The 22744-nt window shown below is 42.7% G+C and overlaps 2 protein-coding genes and 1 pseudogene across 2 annotated transcripts in view; 1 reads left to right on the top strand and 2 right to left on the bottom strand.

Annotated features, from left to right (window-relative positions):
• ACOT1 (acyl-CoA thioesterase 1) overlaps window positions 1–9498 on the top strand; it is a 15092-nt gene extending 5594 nt beyond the window's left edge. The window contains exons 2-3 of the mRNA XM_006884698.1: window positions 4801–5003; window positions 8914–9498. Of these exons, the coding sequence (XP_006884760.1) occupies window positions 4801–5003; window positions 8914–9498 (788 nt within the window). The remainder of the gene's footprint in view (window positions 1–4800; window positions 5004–8913) is intronic.
• On the bottom strand, window positions 408–719 carry LOC102854093 (annotated as a pseudogene).
• A 6954-nt stretch (window positions 9499–16452) lies between the features above and the next one.
• Window positions 16453–20915, bottom strand: ACOT4 (acyl-CoA thioesterase 4). The gene is made up of 3 exons (XM_006884697.1): window positions 20459–20915; window positions 18014–18216; window positions 16453–17043 (listed from the first exon to the last, which is right to left on the bottom strand). The coding sequence occupies exons 1-3, from the start codon at window positions 20913–20915 to the stop codon at window positions 16453–16455; spliced, it is 1251 nt and encodes a 416-aa protein (XP_006884759.1).
• Between the last annotated feature and the right edge of the window lie 1829 nt (window positions 20916–22744).

Genomic DNA, 22744 nt, shown 5'->3' with positions numbered 1-22744 from the left:
AAGACCATGGCCTGTATGAGACACACCTTAGTCTCTAGAGAGACACCATTGCTCTTGAGTACTTTAGAGAGGTCCCTAACAGCAGACTTTCCCATGGCAATGCACCTTTTAATACAGTGTTATAAAGTAGGTATGAACATCTTGAGGGATTGGCATCATTAACTGACAGAGAACAACTTCCTTTTAAGTCACCATAAAAATGTTTAAGAAAGTAGGGGGGGAAAGAAAAGGGAAAAAGGGCAACAGGGGTTTCAGATTGAACAAATCTCACATTTCATCTAATACATTCAATCCTGGCTAGAGTGTAACAAAATGGAAACAGTACTATAATACAAAACTCCCACTACAGCACACTGTACACACCTGTGTTCCAAGTCCACCCCCATTCCCTAAGGCTTCCAATTCAACTATTTCCCAGCCTGTTGGGCCTGCCGACGAAGGAGCACATAGATCTCCTTGTTTCAGTCTTTGTTGAAAGGTTGGTATGTCTGGGTATTGACTTGGTAAACAAGACAGCAGAGGTCTGCCAGATCATCAATAAAATCAAACAATTGACTGATAGCATATGTGAGTGAAGGACTGTTGGGATTCATTCTCTTCAGATGTTCTTCATACATTTTAAAAACACCTTCCATGCATTCGTTCACTGATGCATAGTCTGTGTAAGTTCTGCCTTCTGGCCTCTTGGTAGGCTGTACCAATGAAATGGTGAGAGACATCATTCCATCTCTTTTGCTGCAGCTGCTGCCTATCCCACCCAGTAACTGTTCCTTTTAAATAGAGAAATTCTTTAACTAAAAAAAGTCTAAACCAAGTATAAAAATGTAATGACCACTTGCAGATGAGGAAGCATTTTTTTGTGGGGACTCTCACTATCCTCCCAGATTTGTAAAAAGGTGCTTATGGATATTGCAATCTGTCTTTTTGGCAACTGATTACAGAAAGAACCCCTTGCGTTCAGTAACAGTTTCAGTTCAACAAAGGGTATCTAAGAGAGTTCCATCAGTCTCAATCAGACTAATACATCTGACTGCGGAGTTGGGTGTTGCTTTTTTTTAATTTGCATTTTGTTCTACCCTTTTCTCCCTGTCTGTCAAGTACTTTTCATTATGACTCCAGTCAGAGCAGTGATGGTGGTGGCTGGGTTCCATCTAACTTTTCTGTTCCGTAGGATAATTGAGGCTGTGAGCCATATGGTCCATAGCTCCTTTTCGGATACATGTTTTCTTGAGTTTTTGATGGGTTTGTTGGGTTGTTTTTTTAAAAACTCTTATTTTCCCCTGGATGATCAGAGAACAAGTATTCTTGTTAAATGCTGTTAAGTAGGACTCATAGCAACTGGATAAACAGATTGAAGCCGTGCAGTCAGATTAATTTGTTCTTTTTTTTCCTCTCTCACCATTTCTTTTTTTTTATTATTATTATTATTATTAATTTTCATGAAAATTTACAGAGACTTTGGATTTCCATTCATTCATTATGGCACTTTAGTTTGTTCTCTTGACAGTCCATTGTGTATTCAATACTCTTTTCAGTTTAAGGGTATCAGATCTTCTCTCATTTTACTCCTTTTCCTACTTTAAGATGCATCCAAAGTAATTTAAAAGACTATGGCTTAAATCAGATCTAAATACTTTACGTTAGAGTCTAGGAAAGTTTCTTTTTCTCTCACCCAAAAACTTGCCTTTAATTGAGAAAGGAGCTAGCATAATTATATATTGAAATTCTGCTCCTTTTCAACCAACAGAGTGGCCTAGTTGTCTAGTATTGTTATAACAGATATGCAAGTGAGTAGCTTTAGCAAACAATTTTATTCTCTCACAGTTTGTGATTGTTGTTGGTGGTGGTGTTAGGTGCTGTTGAATGGAGTATGATTCTGTGACCCAAGTTCAAGGTGCTGGTTCAAGAAGCTTTTCTCTTTCCATTCTGGAGGAAGTTCTGTTCCAATTATTACGGCTGTTTGCAACTGTTTCTCTTCCTTTGTGTTTCCCAGTATAAGGGCAAAGCCTCCAGTGCTGTATCTACTAACTACTTGGCATGCATCTGAGAGCTGGACAGTGAGTAAGACAGAAGAAAAAGTCAATGCCTTTGAATTGTGGTTCTGGAAAAGAGTGTGGAACATACCCTAAACTGCCAAGAGAACAAATACATCTGTCCTGGAGAGGAGGAAAACCAGGTTGCTCCTTGGAGGCAAGGATTATTATTTTTCTTTAAAAAGTAGCAAGTATGCTTTCTTTTAAAAGCTTGATTTGGTGAAAGTGACCCGAGACTTTGGAGGCAGGGACTTTGAACCTCCATCTCGCATACTTTGGGCATGTTTCCAGGAGGGAGCAGTCCTTGGAGAAGGATATCATGGCTGGAAGGGTGGAAGATCAGTGCAGGAGAGGAAACTAAGCTGGGTGAAATGGATTTTCCCACTGACTGTGACAATGGGGGCAGATGTATCAGAGAGAGTGAGACTGGCTCAACAGAAGGCAGGGTTCAGAGCTATGAGTAGTTGATGCCATATAACAACAACAACAACAACATAAAGCTTTTTTTTTCACCCACCTCTTCCACTTTGCTTAACTCAAAAGCAGATGCATAGTGCTGTCCCATGTATCGATTCTTATTGCTTCTCAGTGGTGTGGCCTGGTATGGCCTGCTGAAGTGGTTGTATCATTTTATATTCTCAGCAACATTATATAGAGATCTGATTTGCTCTGTATCCTCACTAGCCTTTGACATGGTCAAATGTTGTTTTTAGAGAGAGTAAGTAATGGTCAACTGTTATCAGTAAATAATTTCCCATGACAACAGTAGTATGTGCTTTCTATAATTATCTGCAGCACTGAGGCTCCAGAAGTAGGCCAGGAATGTAGATTTAGATTAAGCCAGGCTTTGCATACTTGAAACCTTTCAACATTTCTGATTGTATTGAAACTTTGACATTATCAAGTAGGAAACAAAATGGCTTTTGATGCCACTACAGAATTCCCCAAGAACATTTTAGTTTTGTGTTTTGTTTCCTCCCAAGAACTTGAGCCTTTTCCTGGGGTTATGGACATTTTCTAGAAGTAGATTGCCATGCCTGCCTATTTTCCATGGTGTCTCTGAGTTAAATCGAACCTGCAGACTCTTGGTTAGCAGTAGAGCATGTTAACCATTTGCACTAGACAGGGAATCGGTTAAACAAACCAATAGGATGTAATAAAGTCCTTTTCTGATTAAGTAACATAGCACCTAATTTTGAGGCTTGCAACTGAGAACTTTCAGCTTCTAAGTATTGTGATGTCACCTTTGGTCTTTTGGGAAGTATCTGAAAAATAACTTTAAATTCTCTGCCAGTGTGTTGGCATGCTATAGGCCTATGATTTTCCAGACTGCATTCAAAATAGTGAAACTAAAGCCGTATTTTATCTATATCTATAGCACAGGAGAGGAAGACCCTCAATGAGAGGGATTGATTCCGTCACTGGTGTAATGGGGATAGGTGTGTCAGAAAATTAAGTTGGCAAGAGATAGAGCAGGGTTTAGGACTGTTGTACATAAGGTCGCTATGAGTCAGAGGCAACTTGATGGCTCATAACAGTAACAACTGTTGCAAAAGGGAGCTGTGGTGACGTAATGGTAAGGAGTTGTGATGTCAATCCAAAGGTACTCAGTTCGAATCCACCAGCTGCTCTGCAGGAAAATGGGCAGTCTCCTCTAATGCAATTAACTGCCTCTAAAAACTCACCGGAGGGTCAGCTGTGGGCTGGTTCTGACTTGACGGTATATAACAACAGCAGTTGCAGAGTTCCAAGGATCTAGATCAGCCAGGTGGACAATGTATAGGGAAGTTGGACAGGGAATCAGAAAGACTAAAGAAGAAGCAATGGCTTTGAATTGGGATGTTGGCAAAGAATACTGAATATACCATAGACTGCCAGAAGAACAAGCCCATCTGTCTTGGAAGAAAGAAGTGCAGCCAGAGTGCTTTTAGAAGCAAGGATAGTTGGTCTTTGACTCACACCAGGGACGTGTGACCAGGCAGAGCCAATCACGCTTGGGTGTTGTTGTTGTTGTTAGGTTCCCTTGAGTTGATTGTGACTCATAGTGACTCTATGAACAATGGATCTGAACCCTGTCCTATCCTGTGCCACCCTCACCATCTCCAACACACTTAAATCTATTGCCGTGAGCCCCTGTGACAATCTGTCTTGTTCAGCACCTTCTTCCCTTACACTGGCCCTTCATCCTTCCAAGGATGATGTCCTCTCCTAACAACAAGCCAGAGTATATGAGACCAAGTTTCACTGGTTTTCCCTCCAAGGAGCACCCTGGCCACACCTTTTCCAAGACAGGTTTATTGTCCTTTCGGCAGTCCATGGACTATTCAGCACTCTTCTCCAACACTGCAACTCAAAGGCATTGATTCTTCTGCTGTAATTCTCATTCATTGTCCAACTTTCAGCTGCAGAGCAAGAATTTGAAAAGATTATGGTTTGGGTCAGGTGCACCTTAGTCTTCAAACTGACATAGCTTTCAGCACTTTGGCGAGACCTCTGACAGCAATTTTCCCAATGTTTAGTAGAGTCAGTGTAAGAGAAGACCTCCAACGGGGCAGATTGACAAAGAGGATGTAACAAATGGGCACAAACACAATAAACATTGTGAAGATGGTACAGGATTGGGAAGGGTCTTTTTCTGTTTTCTCATAAAAAGAAGGGAGATTCAGATACTAAACCGTCCCCTCACGTACTTGCTTAGTAATTGAGAGAATCCAGATATATTCCAAGATCCATTGAAGACCAGATCTATGTTTTATGTCTTTCCAAGAACCTGGACCCTTTCCTGGGATTGTGGACATTTCTGGGGCTGGAGGTGGCCTTCCTGAGTACCGAGCTAGTCTGCTGGCTGGAAAGGGTTTTGCTGTGATGGCTCTGGCTTATTACAAGTATGACGACCTCCCCAAGAACATTGAGACGCTCCACCTGGAGTACTTTGAAGAGGCTGTGAACTACCTGCTCACTCACCCTGAGGTTAGTTCTCTAAACTTTATAAATTCCATATCAGGTCTCGTCTTCATTATTACTCTTGGTTTTCATGGAGCTTCAGTCATGCATGGCAACCACTCCCCACCCTTTGCAATGGTACGTTTTTATAGGCGCTTCTCATAGATGGTTTCTACACAAGTATCCACTACCATCTTTCCTGCTACTGAAACTATCCCTCGGCAGCATTGTTGTGAGGTGCTGTAAGGTTGATTTTCTTCTTGTCTAGTGACCCTGTGAAACAGAATAGAATTGCCTCATAGGGTTTCCTAAGCTGTAATTTTTTTTAAAAAAGATGACGTTTCTTTGTTTTGTTTTTTTCCCCTGTATGAAAAAGGAACCCAATGTCACAGAAGGGAAGACAGCATACTCCTAGCTGTAGGGAGATGGGGGAAAGAATATGCCTCAAAAGGAGAGGCAGGAGAAGGATATCATTAAGGCAGCAAAATATTCTCTGTAAAAAGTTGGGGAAAGGGGTTTCCAAACCTTCAGCATGAAGGCAGAGGCTAAAGTAGAGATTGCCTTACCAATGGAGAGGAGGGTTTCTCCACTTAAACATCCAAAGAAGGAAAATGATAGCTTCTCTTCCTTGGCTTGGTCCTATTCCAGCTACTCCTCTGCTCACTCCTGATCACCTTCACCCTTTTGTAGGTAAGAGTGCTGCAGGGCTTGAAAGGCAGACATTCACTTATGTGGGTTAAAAGTCAGAATTTCCAGCAGCAGCTGTGCTCCCTACTCCTCCACCTCAGGCACTTGGGCGTGGTCCTCTGGAAGAAAAGGCTGTTCTGGGCAGAGACACATCTTGGGGCGAGTCTTCCTCTGGGGGCAGCCCAATGAGATAAAAAAATCTTGCTTAACTGGTCAGCTTCAGAGTTTCCACAGAAGAGAGGCTTCCAACGAAATTTCTCTGCAAAGATACAGCCAACACTCCACATGTCCACAGGAGTTGCATATGTAGATTGGAGAAGGACTTCAGGAGCTCGGTACCAAAGTGTAACTACCACAGATGTAAGTGCCATTTGGTAGCTGTAGATTCTGGCCAGGCCAAAGTCAGCCAGCTTGACTGTCCCACCAGAATGTTCTCTGGCTTCAGGCCTCAATGAACGATGCAATCGGCATGGAGGAAATCAAGGCACATAAGATCTTTGATGGTATCCACTAGCAAGCCTGGTGAGGGTGCTTTCTCTAGGTAGGTCCTTAGATCTTGATCCATGTGTTCAAACACCAGAGTTACCTTGGTTTCCCAGTCAGTTCGGGCTGTGACACAGACATTCATCAGCTGGACTGCCTCCAGCAGTCTCAGTAAGGCCACTTCCAAACTGTGCTGACAGGAAGGCCCCCTCCAGTACCTTCCCTACTGGGGACTCTTATGCTCTTGAGGGCCACAAAGTGGCCGCTGTAGGGATCACAAGCCTTATACACGTCCCATAGGCGCCGACACCAATCTCCGCCACTGGCTCATAGCGAGAGCAGCGTCACAGAGCTGAGTTTGGAAGTGCCGTGACTGAGAAGCTGTACATGATGGGCCAGCACTAGACACAGGTCACAAGCTAAATGGGCCCCCTCACCTCCCTAGGCTGTAACTTTTAAAGGAGCAGATAGGTTTTTCTCTTTTCCAGAGCCACTGATCTGTTTGACCAGCCAATTTCAATTACCAGCCTAGAACCTAACTGATCTTCCACCAAGTCTCTTAAGAGTGCCTTCGAGTTGAGCACTACTCATAGCGATCCCATGAACAAAAGGACTGAAGCCCCTCTACAACTATCAGCATTTATCAAAGTCCATAGGGTTTCCAGAGGCATGCTATTAGGAAGTGGATGCCACTCCTGCTTCCAAATGACTGGTATTATGGTATTAAAAATTCTAATGTTGTTGTTATGTACCATTGAGTTGGAACTGACCCATAGCTGACCCTCCGGCGGGTTTTCAGAAGCAGTTAATCACATGGAAGGAGACTGCCCATCCTTCTCCCATGGAGCAGATGGTGGCCTCAAACCACGTGCCTTCGGGATTGCAGTGCAGCTTCTTGCTGCTAGTAGTGAGCCCAAAGATACTGGTAAAAAGTCTAGGATTGAGGAATTAAAGGGAAAGAGGAAGGAAGATCCTGTCTCCAGAGGCCCCAGTTTAAATAGTTATATTTAGCAACATTCTACTGTTTTGGGTCTTGAAGATGTGAAAGCATTGGATTACAGTAAACTTTAAAGGGAGAACGGGATAGCCAAAAACCTTGGGAACTACGAAATATATGGAGGACTCTAGGATCAGGGTATTAAAACCAAAAGATTACGTTTGCTTTTTTTACATTTCAGAGCTCAACTTTTAGAGGACCGAAGTCAGGGTGTCTATAGGGAAGAGTTAAATTTTAGTTTTTATTTTACCAATTATTGGCTCTATACTCTTTGTTCCATTGAAAAATTGGGTTGATAATAATATCATCTCATTCCTAGTACATTTGGGAGGAGCTGATGCATGAAGCTGGCCAAGGGAAGCCATTAGGAAAAAAACCCCATCAAATGCTTTTATTTTTTGTAACATAACGGCATTTAGTAACTGATGAAAGTAGTCCTTGAAAACTTAATAGAGAATGGGATAGAGAGGAAGAGAGTAAAAACAGATAGCTTTTTTCTGTGGATAGGAGTAGAGAATTGGGGCAGGGACTTGAGTATATGCAGGGTGAAGAAAACAGTGCCACAGCGTATGCTATACTGAGGAGAATGAGCTAGAAGAAAAGAAAGCTATGCAGAAGGCATGGGAAGAGAAATCACAGTAGGAAAATCCTTGAAACAAACAGTGGGAATGAGACCCAGAATGTAAGTAGTAAATGATGACAAGGACAGAGGTGCTTCTTCCTTGGAGCTTCCAGCTGTGTTAGAGATGATGAAGATGGCATAGGATAGGCCAGAGTCCAGATCTGCTATTCACAGGGTCACACCTCACAGAGACATGACCTGAGGAAGAGATGGATTAAAGAGTTCAGAGTGTTTCCATGGGAATGTTTAAAAGAAAAAAGCTTAAAATCTAAGCTATAGGCGAGCTCTGGTGGCCTAGTGGCAAGAAGCTGCACTGAAATCCCAGAGGTGCACGGTTCAAATCCACCAGATGCTCTGCTGGAGAAGGAGGGACAATCTCCTCCTGTACCAGTTAGATCCGATTTGATGGTACACACACAAAAGTAATAATAATAATAAAAATAATAAAATTAAAATAAAAAATCTAAGCTATAGAAGGAGAGAAGTAAAAATATGAGAGAATTCTTGATAGTGGGAAAATTCTTAAAATCTCAAAGAGGTAGAACATTTGCTAGAGTGCACAGTGCTGGAGTTACTAAACTGGAACTATTTAAGATGGCCATCGGAGTAGAATATTTGAAGGTGAGGTTTAAGAGATGGTGTCATTATTGATGATGACTAGGAAGCTCTGGTGGCCTCATCAGTAGGAAGCTACGCTGTTAACCCAAAGGCCTGCCACTCTGTCAGTTCAAATCCACCAGTTGCTTTGTGGGAGAAAGATAGTCTCCTCCCATGTGATTTATAAATTTAGAAACTCAGTCAAAGGTCAGCTGAGTTGGCTGTGACTTGACAGCCATGAGTGGAGTGGTTTAGGATATGACAGTGAGAGTGGGTGGCTGAGGACAAATAGAGTAAAAGAGGACTGGAAGTGTGGAGAGTTCAGGGTATTTGATATGTCATCCACACTCATGTTCTAGTTACCAAAAATAATTGGAAAATAGTTGATAGAATGATAGAGAGGGAGGACAAGTCCATTACCTATGATGGTAAACTTTGGAGAACCCAGATTCCAACTTAAGACTACCTGCCTTCCAAGGGCTGAACACTTGCCAACATACTGAATTGTTCATAAATTCATTTGTTTTCTCTTGCCTCTGCCCCTTCTTCAGGTTAAAGGTCAAGGAGTTGGGCTTCTTGGAATTTCTAAAGGAGGCGACCTTTGTCTCTCCATGGCCTCATTCCTGAAGGGCATCACAGCTGCCGTCATAATCAATGGCTCTGTGGCCAATGTTGGAGGAGTGTTGCACTACAAAGATGAGACCCTGCCCCCTTTAGGCACCAACCTAAAAAGACTCAAGAAGACCAAAGACGGCCTTGTAGACATTGTGGATGCCCTCAACAGCCCGCTGGAGGGACCTGACCAGAAGAGCTTCATTCCTGTGGAAAGGGCAGAGTGTACCTTCCTGTTCCTTGTTGGTCTGGATGACCACAACTGGAAGAGTGAGTTCTATGCTAATGAGGCTTCAAAACGCTTACAAGCCCATGGCAAGGAAAAGCCCCAGATCATTTGTTACCCAGAGACTGGGCACTATATTGAGCCTCCTTACTTCCCCATGTGCCGGGCCTCCATGCACACATTGGTAGGCAGTCCTGTCATCTGGGGAGGGGAGCCCAGGGCTCATGCCATGGCCCAGGTAGATGCGTGGAATCAACTGCAGACTTTCTTCCACAAACATTTAGGTGGTAAAGAGTAATTCATTACTGAAAGTTTGGTGGAAGAGACTCTAATAGGTGCTAAGAACATCCGTTAGTATTTATTTACTTGAATTTATTATAACACTTTCAGGTTTTTAATTCCTTTTTTTAAGAATATTATTATTACAAGTATCTTTTACGCAAATAATAATATCGGGAATAAAAAGGGGAAACATAAGAATAATTATTACAGAGATTAAACATTCGAGCGTGGCATATAAAGCTGCTCTCACCTCCATTGCTTTGATCACTGCCACCACCAGCACTGTCCTTCCCAAAACTAGCCCTTGTGATGATTTTGATGTATATTCTTTCGGGTCTTGTATTGAAACATGCACATGTACTAATAAAAAAGATTTCTGTTAAACAAGTATCTCCACCAAATAATATTTCTTTTTTTTTAAGACAGTTTAATTTTGTTGTACAACACAACAACAGTGATGGCAAATGAACAAATGCAGATTAAACATAACAATATTGAAGTCACGTAAAGTTCATAGTAAGGATTAATGGTGCCATTTGTTCTCTTTCAATGGATGGTTGCATAATATTTATTTTACAAAACAAATGAATGGTGAGAAAAAAAAGACATTCCTTTTGCCTTTCAGAAACCCTGTGTCAAAGCAACATGCAGAACTGACAAAGGTTTTCATCCACAAAGGAAGAGTGGTAGAGGAAGCAAATGATGATTCCAGGGCACTCATTATGTGTTAAGAATTCAATCCTTACAACAGTTCTCTAAGGCAATTAAAAGAGTCTATGTAAGAAAGAGCTCTTGTCCTCAAACTTTTTGAGACAAAAATAGGCACCTGAGTCACCGATTGCTACTAATAGTCTTTTATCCAGTGAGAAAATGAGAGTAGATAAAGACAAAAATATAAAATGCTTCTCCTTAATAAAGAAAAAACTAGATACTTCTATTGAGCACTATAAACTAGCAAAGTTCTTTCACATTTAGTTAGCACAGCTTAGACTGATAAATGTCGATAGTTGTAGAGGGGCTTCTGGCTTTTTGTTCATAGGGTCGCTATGAGTCATGCTCCACTCGAAGGCAATTAACAACAGATGTTAAAGAAGTCTCTTCATGAAACAAGGCTCTTCTTGTCTGCTAACCAAAAGGCTGAAGGCTTTTGTCTTCTGAATGTACTTTGGAAGAAAGGTCTGGTGAGCTATTGTAAACAACCAGCCATTGAAAACTCCAGGGAGCACAGCACTACTGACATGCATGGGGTTGCCGTCAGTCCACATGGACTGGGATATAACAAATTGCCTTTTATGTATTGATGGCTACATCCCATTTCTATAATATTTATAGGGAAACCGACTTTTGTGGAGCCAAATAAAGCTATGTTCTTACTCTTGCTACGCCACCCTGCTGGGGTGGCCTTAGAGGTCTGGAGCTCTGTCACCAAGCCATTTTTCATTGTCACAGCTATAAAAGCCCTGACCTCTTTCTCAGGGCCTGGAAACTCAAGTCTAACCTGTGGCCACTCAACCAACCACCCCATTAAGTAAACTCTTCAGCAATGTCTATGTCACAAAGCTGCTAACCTTTTTCTTCAGTTTCACAGACCCTCAGGCAAATGTCAAGCTGCAATAAGCAATAAGCCAGCTAAGAGATCTAAGACATGACCGAAAAAGAAGAGGCATCAACCATCGGGGGTAATGTCAGGGATCATGACCTCCAGGTAGGGAGACTGTTTGCCTTACTGTGCAACATTTTATGCAGATTATTGCTGTAATTGCTGTGTCAGCCCATCTCACTGAGGGGCTTGTTTTCTTTTGCTGGCCCTCTTATTTTTCCAACTATGGCCTCTCCTGACAACATGCCCACAGTGTGTGAGATGAAATTTCACCATCTTTGAATCTAAGGAACGCCTAGTTGCCATTCCTCCAAGACAGGTTTGTTCTTTTGGCAGTCCATGGGTTATTTAGTCCATTCCAGCACCATAATTCAAAGACATCAAGTCTTCTTTGGTCTTCCTTATTCACTGTCCAACTCTGACATGCATGAAGGAATTGAACATACCATGACTGTGTCAGGCACAGAGAGTTCTGGTGACCTAATAGATAAGGAGCCACACTGCCATCCCAACAGCAGGTAATTCAGATCTACCTGCTGCTGTGCAAGAGAAAGCTGTAGTCCTCCTGTGTGATTCAGAGCCTCTGAAAACCTGCTGGAGAATCATCTACTAGTTGATTCCAATTTGATGGCTAGGAGTTGAGTCTGTGTCAGATGCACAGCAAATGATTTAAAAGCTCAAGCCTGAATCAGATGCACCTGAGTCTTCAAACTGGCATCACCACTTCGTAGTACTTTGGAAAGATCCTTGAAACACAGGAGTTATAGCATTGAGATAGAAACTCTAGGACTCGTAGATGGAATAGACATAGAAATTGAGAAAGAAATCAAGAATTTTGGGTTTGAACAATTGGGTTTTCGGTGATATTATTTACTGAGGAGCTCTGATAGCATAGTCCGTAGTGAGCTTCTCTGCTTTCACTTCTCTGGTGGTTTGGACCCACCAGCAGTTCCTTAGGAGAAAAACTGTCAGTCTCCTCTCATGCAAGTTACAGCCTCCATCAGTTATGAGTCAGTTCCAAGCAGATAGCAAGGAGGAAAGGGAGATGGGCTTATTTATCTCTGTATGTATTTTGGAGCAGCTTTCAGTTGCATTTGGAAGAAAGAGGAAAAACAGATATAAAGAGCCCAGTTTTGGACTTTTCTGTAACAAATAAATGGAGCTAGCAGAAGATACTTATACATACTGCTCTAGAGTTCAGAAGGAATTTTTAGGCAAGAAATATAAATTTGGGACTGTCAACACATGTTGTTATTGCTGTTGTTGGGTGCTGTCAACTCAGAGCAACCCTATGAACAGATCTGAACCCTATCCTCTCCGACACATAGACTGCATTAAAAGTCATAAGAATGCATGAAGCTGCTTAGATAGACTGTAAAAAGAGGAACCAGGCCAGGTCCTGGAGAACTCAGCTTCTCTCAGTTAAACACTTTACCTTCTCTCTCTCCATTTTTTTTGGGGGGGGGGCTACCCAATAATATTGGAAATCAGGAGATGTAATTCCTTGGGCAAATCTGCTGTCAGGGATCTCTCCAGAATGGTTAAGAGCAATGATTTCAGTTTAAAGACTAAGGTGCCCCAGATTCAGGCCAAAGTCTTCTCAATCACCTGCTATGCATTAGAAAGCTGGACAATGAATCAAGATGACAGAAGAATTGATGCCTGTGAGTTGTGGTGTTATAGAAGAGTACTGAATATCCCCTGGACTGTCAAAAGAAGAAACATACGTAGCTACAAAAGTGTAGCTAGAGTGCATTTTGGAAGCAAAGAAGGTGAAGCTTTGTCTTTCATACTGTGGACATGTAGCTAGGTGAGGCTCTTTCTTGGAAAGGGATATCAAGCTTGGGAAACTGTAGAGTCAGGGGAAAAGAGGAAGACCTCAAACGAGATGTGACTTTGTACTGGATCTAGTGTGTCAGAGATGAAGAGGAGGCACAGGATAGTGCAGGGTTCAGGATGGCTGTTCATAGGGTCTCTGAGTCACTCTTGACTCGATAGCAACTAAGAACAACAACAGTATTCTTTTCTTTTTTTTTTATTTTTATTTTGTGTACGTGTATACCGTCAAATCAGATCTGACTGGTACAGGAGGATATTGCGCCTCCTTCTCCGGCAGAGCGTCTGGTGGATTCGAACCATGTTCCTCTGGGATTGCAGTACAACAGTATTCTTAAGTACATGTAACAGGAAGCCTAAAACACCCATAGCCTCAACCCAGGAAGGCTGAGGGAGGTGTTTCTTTGTCTAAGAAGTTACTCAAGGCCTAGAAAGCAGTCACAGCTGCTAAAGCTCACAGAAATGGTTTAGTGATTTCTCGTATTTGGCACCCAACCCCTTAAAACAAAGGAAGAAAACAGTTGCAACTGAGCGCCAACACTTGGAAGCCCCTGCGCTTCAGGGTAAATTGAGCTCCACGGGGAATATGCATAGCTGTGGCCTTTCAGAAGCCGATCTCCAGGTCTTCCTTCTTTGGTGTCTCTGGGTGGTCTTGAACAGCCAAAATTTCTGTTAGTAGCTGAGTGTTTAACCACTTGTGTTACCCAAGCAGGACAACCTGAGGGGCTCAGAGGACAAAATTTTCTCTTATATAGAGAGATGGATGGTGCAATGAACAGAAGTAGAATAATGAACCAAAAGGAATTAGCATAGATGAGCAATAGGATGAAATATAAAGCCTTTGCTGGGGCATAGACTGTCTTATACACAATGAAGACAAGGAGAAAAAAATTCTCTTTTCCCTTATGGCCTCAATATACCTTTGGAAGATGTGTGTGTGTGTGTGTGTGTGTGTAAAAATATATAATATATATATATTTTTTAAAATAACTCCACTAACCTTGAGAAAAACAAAGACCCTTATCTGTAGTTCTCCCTCAGTGAAAATCTTGTCCAATGATCTCCAGAAGTGGGATGTACAACATCCATTCTTGATGGCCTCACTGGAGGCCCAGAGCATGATCCTGAGGCTCTGTGATTGAATGTACAGGGATGTGGGAAATGCTCATTGAAAGACTGCAAAAGCTTTGTCCATGGACTATGAGAAACATAACATTTACAAAACAACTATGAGATAACATCTCATCCCAGTAACAATAGCAAAGTTTAATACAGCAGCTAACAACAAATGCTGGCAAGGTTGTGGAGAAATTGGAATCTTTATTCACTGTTGGTGGTAGTGTAAAATGGTGCAACCACTATGGAAGGCAGTAAGGCACTTTCTCAAAAAGTTGGAAATAGAAATATCATTTGACCCAGCAATTCCACTACTGGGAATATACCCTAAAGAACCCAGAACTGCCACCCAGACAGTTATAATGCACACCCATGTTTTCTGCTGCATTGTTCACAACATCAGAGATAGAAGCAACCCAAATGCCCATCAACAAATGAATGGATAGAGAAGCTGTGGTGTATTCACACAATAGAATACTATGCAGTACTGAAAAACAAGGAACTCACAAAATATACAAAATGGGTAACCCTAGAGGACATTATGTTGAGTGAAATATCTGTCACAAAAGGACAAATACTGCATAGATACCACTGTTATAAAACTGGACTGACATTGAGGGTTGGGGAGAAACTAAGAAAAGAGAAGGTAAATAATGAACACTGCATTGGAATAGATGAGGGAAAGAATTATTTAAAAAGAATATATGATTAGGCATTATTTGCATGACAACAGTCCAAAATAAGAGATGCATAGCAAAGTGGACTAGGCTAAGGGGGAGGGAGGAAATTGTGCAACAATGACTTTTTTAAAGAGAAAAGTGAACTGGGGATGCGGGGGTAGGGAGGAAAATGTGCAACAATGAATGAATGGAAATTCAAATATTCTGTAAACTTTCATTAAAATCACAAAAAATTATAAAAAGAAAAATAACATTTACCCTTATTTTCAATTTTTTTCCTCCATAACGCTTTTTTGGTAATAATAATGGTCTTTAATTTTCAAATATAAATGTTTTCCACTTTTCTTACCATTCAATATGCTGTTAGAAAACTATGGAAAGCTTCACGAATTTGCATGTCATCCTTGCACAGGGGCCACGCTAATAATCTTCTCTGTATCATTCTGGGTTTAGTATATGCGCTGCTGAAGCAGGCACTCCTCCGTAACTCTTTATTCTCTCTAGTTTAACCTCTCAGTAAAGTTGAATCCTCATAAATAACAGTGTTTAGCCCTGATGTCAAAGAATCTAGGAAATACATGGCCTCCACATGTGTTAGACCATTTTCTCTATACCGTTAAGGCAAAGGAGCCGTGGTAGCAGAGTTCAGCACTGCCAACCCAAAGGGGGCACCTCTTGAGCTGTCTGATCCCACCCACAGCTCCTCAGGAGAAAGATGGGCAATCCCTTCCTGTGCCATTTACAGCCTCTGACAACCCAACTATGAGGTGCTTCTGACTGCAGCAATGAGTTTGAATTGAGATTCATAGACCTAAGGAGCCCTGCTAACCAGGTCAGCAGTTAGAATCCACCAGCTGCTCTGATGAAAGATGGGCAGTCTCTTCCCACCAAGATTTAGAGCCTTTAGAACCCAGTGGCAGGTGGGTAAGAGCTGGCAACTTGACAGCTGAGGTGAGTGGGTTGATCTTCGGGCTAAAATTAAAAGGGAAAATTCATCACAGTCACTTACCCTTAGAGCAAAGTTGAGCTTAACTATTCCAGCAAAAGTTGGTCTTTATTTCCTCCTCCTCTCAAAGGCTTTTTGTTTTTGGGTGTTTTTTTTCTGTTTTCCATGATAAAAAGGTAGGTTTGAGCATCCTTATATCAACACCCCTCCATGCACTAATGAACAAAGAAAATTCTACCCTGCTACCACTAGTTGAGGGAGCTCCAGTGGCCTAGAGGTTAGGGAATTACACTACTAACCCAAAGTCAGTTGGTTCAAATCCATTAGCTCCTCCAGGTAAGATGAATAAGCAGTCACCTCCCGTGCAATTTTTATCACATGAAAACACACTGAGGGTCAGTCATGAGTCGGTTCTAACTAGATAATATACACAACAAGCACCCAGAAACTTAGCAGTGAATAGAAAGCAATGGGTGGCCATTCTCTCTCAGTCATATAGGCGGTAACCGAAGGTTTGCTTAGCTTTAATGCTTACATCTGATACAAGGTGTTAAGAAAAATATCTAGAAAAACAAGAGTGACAAAAGTTGAATTGCCTATTCTTACGTTACATATCTTTGATTGAATTTTTGTGTTACATAGTAAAATGAATGAAAAATTAAAACTCAGAAAGTTTCCATGGATACATAATTAATGTGAATTTAATGTTGTCCAGGGAGAAGTGATTCACATATCGTTATTGAACACTACGATCTAATTTTGACTCTCTCATACCAACAACAAAGCAATGCATTATAATCTAGGAGAAGCTCCAAGGTGTTGGTAGAAGAAGGTTAGAATTTGTTTCCAAGCATCCACCTGGGCTTTGCCATGTGCCCTGGCCTCCCCACCCCAGAGCACAGGTTTGTCCAATAATCTGTGCAAGGAAGCTGGGCACATGGGGAAGTAAGGAGGCTCAATGTAATGGCCAGTCCCAGGGTAAGATATGATCTGGGGTTTCTCCTTTCCATGGGTCTGTAACCGTTCAGTGGCTAACTGGGCAAAACTCTCACTCCTCCAGTTATGATCATCCTGACCAACAATGAAGAGGATGGGCCCCTGGGCCTTCTCTATTGGAAGCATGCTGGGGTGCTCACACCCTCCTATGATAGTATTCCGAATGTCCACAATATCCAGGATGCCTGAGAAAGTGACCTTGATTCTTCTCAGGTCATGGCCCAATGGTGGGATGACTGTCTCTTTGTACTGTATAGTTGAGTTCATACAAAATAAAGATCCATTGATAGAAACTGTGGCTGAGACATTCTTCAAGAACGAGGCCATGAAAAGGCAAATATTAGCCTCTAGAGAGATGCCCAGAAGCCCAATGCCTGGGCCCTTCACCTGCAAGAAAAAAAGGGAGAAGTATCAAGAACCTATACAAATTTTTTTTTTTTGTCTTACAAGTGTTGGCAGAGGAGAGGAGGACCCTCAACCAGGTGGACTGACAAAGAGACTACTGCTTTGGGCTCTTGTGTGTCAGAAAGTGTGAGGATGGTGCAGGATACAACAGGGTTCAGATCTGTTGTTCATAGGGTCACTATGTGTCATCCTCGACTCGACGGCACCTAACAACAACAACAAAATTATCAGTGCTACTAAATTTGTGAATTGGCTCCAAGATAATTAACCTCAGCTGACAGGATTTATCTCACATAAAGATCATCGGGGTGAACAATTGGCAAATAAATCTTAAATACCATGGCAAAATTGGGAACTGGTTTGAAACATTCCAGATAATCACTAGAGAATGCTGTGTTAGAAATCTGTCAAATTTGGGATGTTAAGGGTTGCCTTATTCAGGTAGGCGTGGTTCAGGTCGTTAAGTGGATGAGTATCCAATACTGTGTGGAACCAAGTTCTGTTCCTAGAAGGGAATAAATAATCCACCAGATCCCATCTAACCATACTGGGAAATTATTAACTTCACAGAAACAGAGTCACACTTCAAAGTTCAAATGAGTACTTCTTAGCCACTTTGATCAACTGCTGATAAGAAAACCATGAACTAATATCAGAAAACGAAAAATGAGACACAAGCATCCAAAGATACATTAGCTTCATTTGCGTTACAAAAGGAGTTGAAATACTCTCACATGGATTTGATGATTAACTCTACATTATTAAAACCATTTGATAGAGAAAGTGGAAATAAGAAGCTCTAAAAGCCAAGGAAGTCTCCCCAAGAATCTCTTCTGGGCAAGGAGAGCATTGTACCTGGTGCAGGTGTGTGTCAAGCCACACCCTCTCTGGAGACGGTTTCAGAAAGACTGATTAAAGGGGAGTGGGGGAGGACAACAAACATTTGGAGAACCTGAGGATGCTGAAGCATGAAGTTCAGGGCTTCTTCAAAGTATCCCACGTGTACTGTGTCATATGTCTTGGGGAGATCTTCATAATCGTAATACGCTAGCGCCAAGGTAGCAAAGCCATGGCCAGCTAGAAGGCTGGCTCGGTATTCAAACAGGCCGCCTCCTACACCAAAGATGTCAATGATTCCTGGGAAAGGTCCAGGTCCTAGAAGAGGCAGTATTATAAAACAAAGGCATCATACAACTTGAAGAATTTCTGTAAGAAACCTTTTAAAATTATTGTGTGAGTTCCTGTGAATCAAAGTGGAGCCGTGAAGACGCCACTGGTAAAGAATTGGACTGCCAATCAAAGCCGGCAATTGTAATCCACTAGCCATTGGGGACTACTGGTGATGCAGCCCACAGGAATCTCTGCTGCTAACCTACAGGTGGCTGGTTTGAATCCACACAAGTCGTCTTGGGAGATAAATGAGCTTTGTGTACTTCCTCCAGACAAAAAGGAGGCACTTTGCTTTTGAAAATATTTACAGCCTTGGAAACTCTTTGGGACAGTTCTACTCTATCCTTAAAGGTTTCTCAAGGGCTATGGGTTTGGTGAATCAAAGGAAAGAGAATAGTAACTCAGTGACTGCTGAAAAGTAATATGAGCTCTCTGAGGGAAGGAAAAGCTAACACAAAAGATCTTCTTACTAGTGATTTAACCTCCAAATGACTGATAATTTAGCTACAAAGGTTCTAAGACTCATTAACTGTTGTAAAGGTGGGTATTAACATTTCTTGTTAATTACTATATTGTCCTTGTTGATAGACTCCACCCATAGCAACCTTATGAACAGGTCCTAGCCCTGTTCTCTCCTGTGCTATCCTCAAACTTTCTTACACAGTAAAGCCCATTTGTGGCACTCACTACGTCAATCCACCTGGTCAAGGGTCTTCCTCTCCTTCTCCAACTCTCTACTTTTCCAAGCATCATGTCCCTCTCCTAGCAACATGCCTGAAGTATGTGAGGCGAAGCCTCCAAACAGCACCATGGCTACACTCTCTCCAAAATGTGTGTGTTTGTTCTGTTGGCATCCATGGGATGTTCAGCTCTCTCCTCCAACATCACAGCTCCAAGGCATCAATTCCTTTCTGTCATTCTTATTCATTGTCCAGCTCTCAAATGCATAGCAAGTGATCGGAAAGACCATGGCCTGAATCAGACGCACCTTAGCTCTCAAACTGACATCATCATCATCATCATCAATAATTTGGAGAGGTCCCTATCTGCAGACTTCCCTAGTACAATATGTCTCCTGATTTCCTGACTCCTGGGACCAAGGGTGTTAATTGTGGATCCAAGCAAAATGCAGTTGTTGAGAGTTTTAATCTTTTCTTCATCTATCACTGTGTTGCCTATTGGTCCAGTAAGAATCTTTGTTTTGACATTGAGAGGTAATCTATACTGAAGGCTGTATTCTTTGATTTTTCTGCAACAAGTGCTTTAAGTTCTCCTCACTTTCAGCAACAAAGCTGTGTCATCTGCATAATGCAGGTTATTGATGAGTCTCCCTTGGATCCTGATGCCACATTCTACTTTATAGAGTGCAGCTACTCGAGTAGTTTGCTCAGCATACAGATTGGACAGTATGGAGAGAAAATACAACTCTGACTGACACACTCCCTTCCCAATTTTAAACCACATAGTGTGTTCCTTTGCTCTGTTCTCACAACAGCTTCCTGGTCTAAGTTTCACATGAGCACAATTAAGTGCTTTGGAATTCCCATTTTCTCCATGTTAGCCATAACTTGTTATGATCCACACAGTCAAATGCCTTTGCATAGTCAATAAAGTACAAACAGACATTCTTCTGGTATTCTCTGCTTTCAGCCAGGATCCGTCTGACATCAGCAATGATATCCCTGGTGGCACAGCCTCTTCTAAATCCTGCTTGAACTTCTGGCATTAATGTAGTTCATTCTGCTGAAATGCATTGTAGAAAGTGGAATTTCATGATTTAGTGCTACTTCTTCATATTAAATGACCCCTGATATAGAATTAAAATCTAAGGTAAAGTTTTATGTAGTGCTGCATCAACTCTTGTTTTTGTGTACTTCTATTTCAAATGTTATGAGGAGAAAAAAAGGCTGGTTAAGAGAGGAGGAAAAAAAAAGCAATATACCTAAAGATAGTTACAGGTGTGGAAGACAATGAAGTCTGAACCATGATTTGTGGGACCTAGCCAATTCCACTGCCATAGAATTGATTCCGACTCAGAGACTCTACAAGGCAGCGCAGATGTAACTGTCCCATGGAGACTCAGGGGCATTGAGGCCAGTTGACACATCTAGTCTCCTGCAAAGCAGCTAGTAGTTTCCAATCCTTGCCCTTCAGGAATGCAAAGTAGGAGCGCCTCAGTCCACAGGACTCCTGCTCCCTCCACCCACGCCACGCTGCCCCTGCTCACCTGGCGGCAGGAAGAGCGTGGCGCGCACCCGGCCCGCGCGCACCGGCTTCCTCCGCACGCCCGGAGGTAAGAAGTGACGCTCCAACACCGCGCGGCCCAGGGCCCGCTGTGGCTCCGGGTCATGGCCCTCCAGCACCTCCAGCTCCACCTCATAGGGCGTCTGCACGTCTCGCTTTAAAAATCGCCAAAAGGGCTTTTCGGGCTCCAGGGCCCAGATGAGCCCCATGGGCTCGAGCCCCGCGAAGCTGCCACCCAGCGCGGGCGTGCGCGTCAGGTCGAGCTCGCCTCCGCGGTCCGCGCAGTAGCGCGCGTGGGCCCGGAAGAGCGCGCCCTTCTCGTCGCGCAGGGACGCGCGCAGTGTGACCGGCTGCTCTGAGGCCAGGCCGCGCACCACGATGCGCACCGGCTCGTCCCAGCAGCAGAGGCCCGCGGGCTCCACCACCACAGTCGCCGCCATCCGGACGCACGCTGTCGCCTTCCAATCGCCTCTCGGAGGTCGTACACTGAGTTCCGGGAGAACACTGGGGAGCTGGCTAGGTTGGTGTGATGGGATCAGAAGCTCTCTGCAAAGAGAGAAGCTGTTGGCACAGAAGGCCTCGAGGTTTCTGGGCACTTCAGACCAGAGGTCAGTGCTCTTTGACTCCTCCCACGTGAAAGGAAGTCGTCTCCTTCTGTGTGGGTGACACCCAGAACCTGCCCTCTCGGAAGCATCTCTGCATGCCAACCACTTATTTATAGAAGTAAAAGTTGTTACCGAATCAGTTTGTTTGGCCTGGCACCAGAGCTGATAATATCTGAATGACAAAATATCTGAAATTCCAGCCTTTCCGTGGAAAAGGACAGCTTTGTTGTTGTTAGGCGGTATGGAGTTGAGTAAGATTCATAGTAACTCTGAACGACAGATCTTTCTGAACCCTGTCCTATCCTGTGATCCTCAGAAATATGTAAAACTCAATGTTAGTTTAACATTGTTATGAATTGTTACCAAAAATGTGTTGTAAACTACCTATTTTTGTGTCTTAAATCTACACATCTATCCTCTTTGAGTAGAACCAGAAACATTTGTTCCAGAAGGTTAAGGACTGTGGTCTTCAATATAGTTTGGAGCTCAACATCAAATAAAGATTCTCACCACTGGCCCAATTGGCAGTACCATGATAGATGGAGAAGAGATTGAAATTGTTCATTTCAGCTTGTTCAATGCCACAATCAACACTCTTGGCACTAGCAGTGAGGAAACCAAAAGACAGATTGCATTGGGAAACTAATCTGTCAGGAACCTCTCCAGAGTGCTGATGAGCAAGGATGTCAATCTAGAGACTAAGGTGTATCTGTTCCAGGCCATGGTCTTCACAATATTTACTATATGTTAGGGAGCTACACAATGACTAAGGATGAGAGAAAAAGGATTGATGCTTTTGAGTTGTGATGCTGGAGAAGAATATTGAACATCTCCTGGACTGCCAAGAAAACAAACAGGTCTGTCCTGGAAAGGGTGAAACCAAGCTGCTCGTTGGAGGCAAGGATTTGGATGTACTGTCTCACACACTTTGGGCATGCTGCCAGGAGGAATCAGTCCTTGGAGAAGGACATCATGCTTGGAAAGGTGTGGGACAGTGCAGGAGAGGAAGAGACTGGATAAGATGGGTTGATACAGTAACTGGGGTAATGATGGTAAGTATGTCAGAGACAGACTGGCTCAGGTTAGGTCAGAGTTCAGAGTGTGGAGTCACTAAGAGTTGCAGGTGACTCAATGCCACATAACAACAACCCTCCTTGAGGAATGAAAAGAGCAACTGGGCACAAGAAGCAGTTAAGGACAAATGTGGTAGATGCCCATGGATATCTCCAACGAAGGAGAATATGATAGAGGTTGAGATTGTTGTTAGGTGGCGTTGAGTGGGATATAACTCATGGAACCTTATGAACAACAGATCTGAGCTCTGTGCTTTCCTGTGCCATCCTTTTAATATCTGACATGTTTGAGCCCATTGCACCATCGGGTTGAGGGTCTCCCTTCTTTTAGCGACCCTCCAACTTTCCAACCATGATGTTTCCCTTCAAAGAATAGCCTCTTTTAACAACATGTCCAAAGTATGTGAGACAAAGTTTTGTCACCTTTGTTTCCAAGGAGTACTCTGGGTGTACTTTCTCCAAGATTTACGTTTGTTCTTTTGGTAGTCCATGAGATACTCAGTACTCTTCTCCAACACCACATTTCTAAGGCATCAGTTCTTTTCTGTTATCTTTATTCATTGTCTAGCTCTCAGACACAGAACAAGTGAT

This window comes from Elephantulus edwardii, unplaced genomic scaffold (genome assembly GCF_000299155.1).
Source record: "Elephantulus edwardii isolate Elephantulus edwardi_28Jun2011 unplaced genomic scaffold, EleEdw1.0 scaffold00037, whole genome shotgun sequence".
Lineage (NCBI taxonomy): Eukaryota > Metazoa > Chordata > Mammalia > Macroscelidea > Macroscelididae > Elephantulus > Elephantulus edwardii.
This window is presented reverse-complemented; position numbering and strand designations above follow the sequence as displayed.

Excerpts from the sequence above, each read along its gene's own strand:
- ACOT4 (XM_006884697.1), bottom strand. The coding sequence starts at position 20,915 with ATGGCGGCGACTGTGGTGGTGGAGCCCGCGGGCCTCTGCTGCTGGGAC. Across the intron at positions 18,217-20,458 it reads CACGCTCTTCCTGCCGCCAG|GACCTGGACCTTTCCCAGGA; the intron begins GTGAGCAGGGGC and ends TGCCTCTTCTAG. Across the intron at positions 17,044-18,013 it reads TCATGCTTCAGCATCCTCAG|GTGAAGGGCCCAGGCATTGG; the intron begins GTTCTCCAAATG and ends TTTTTCTTGCAG.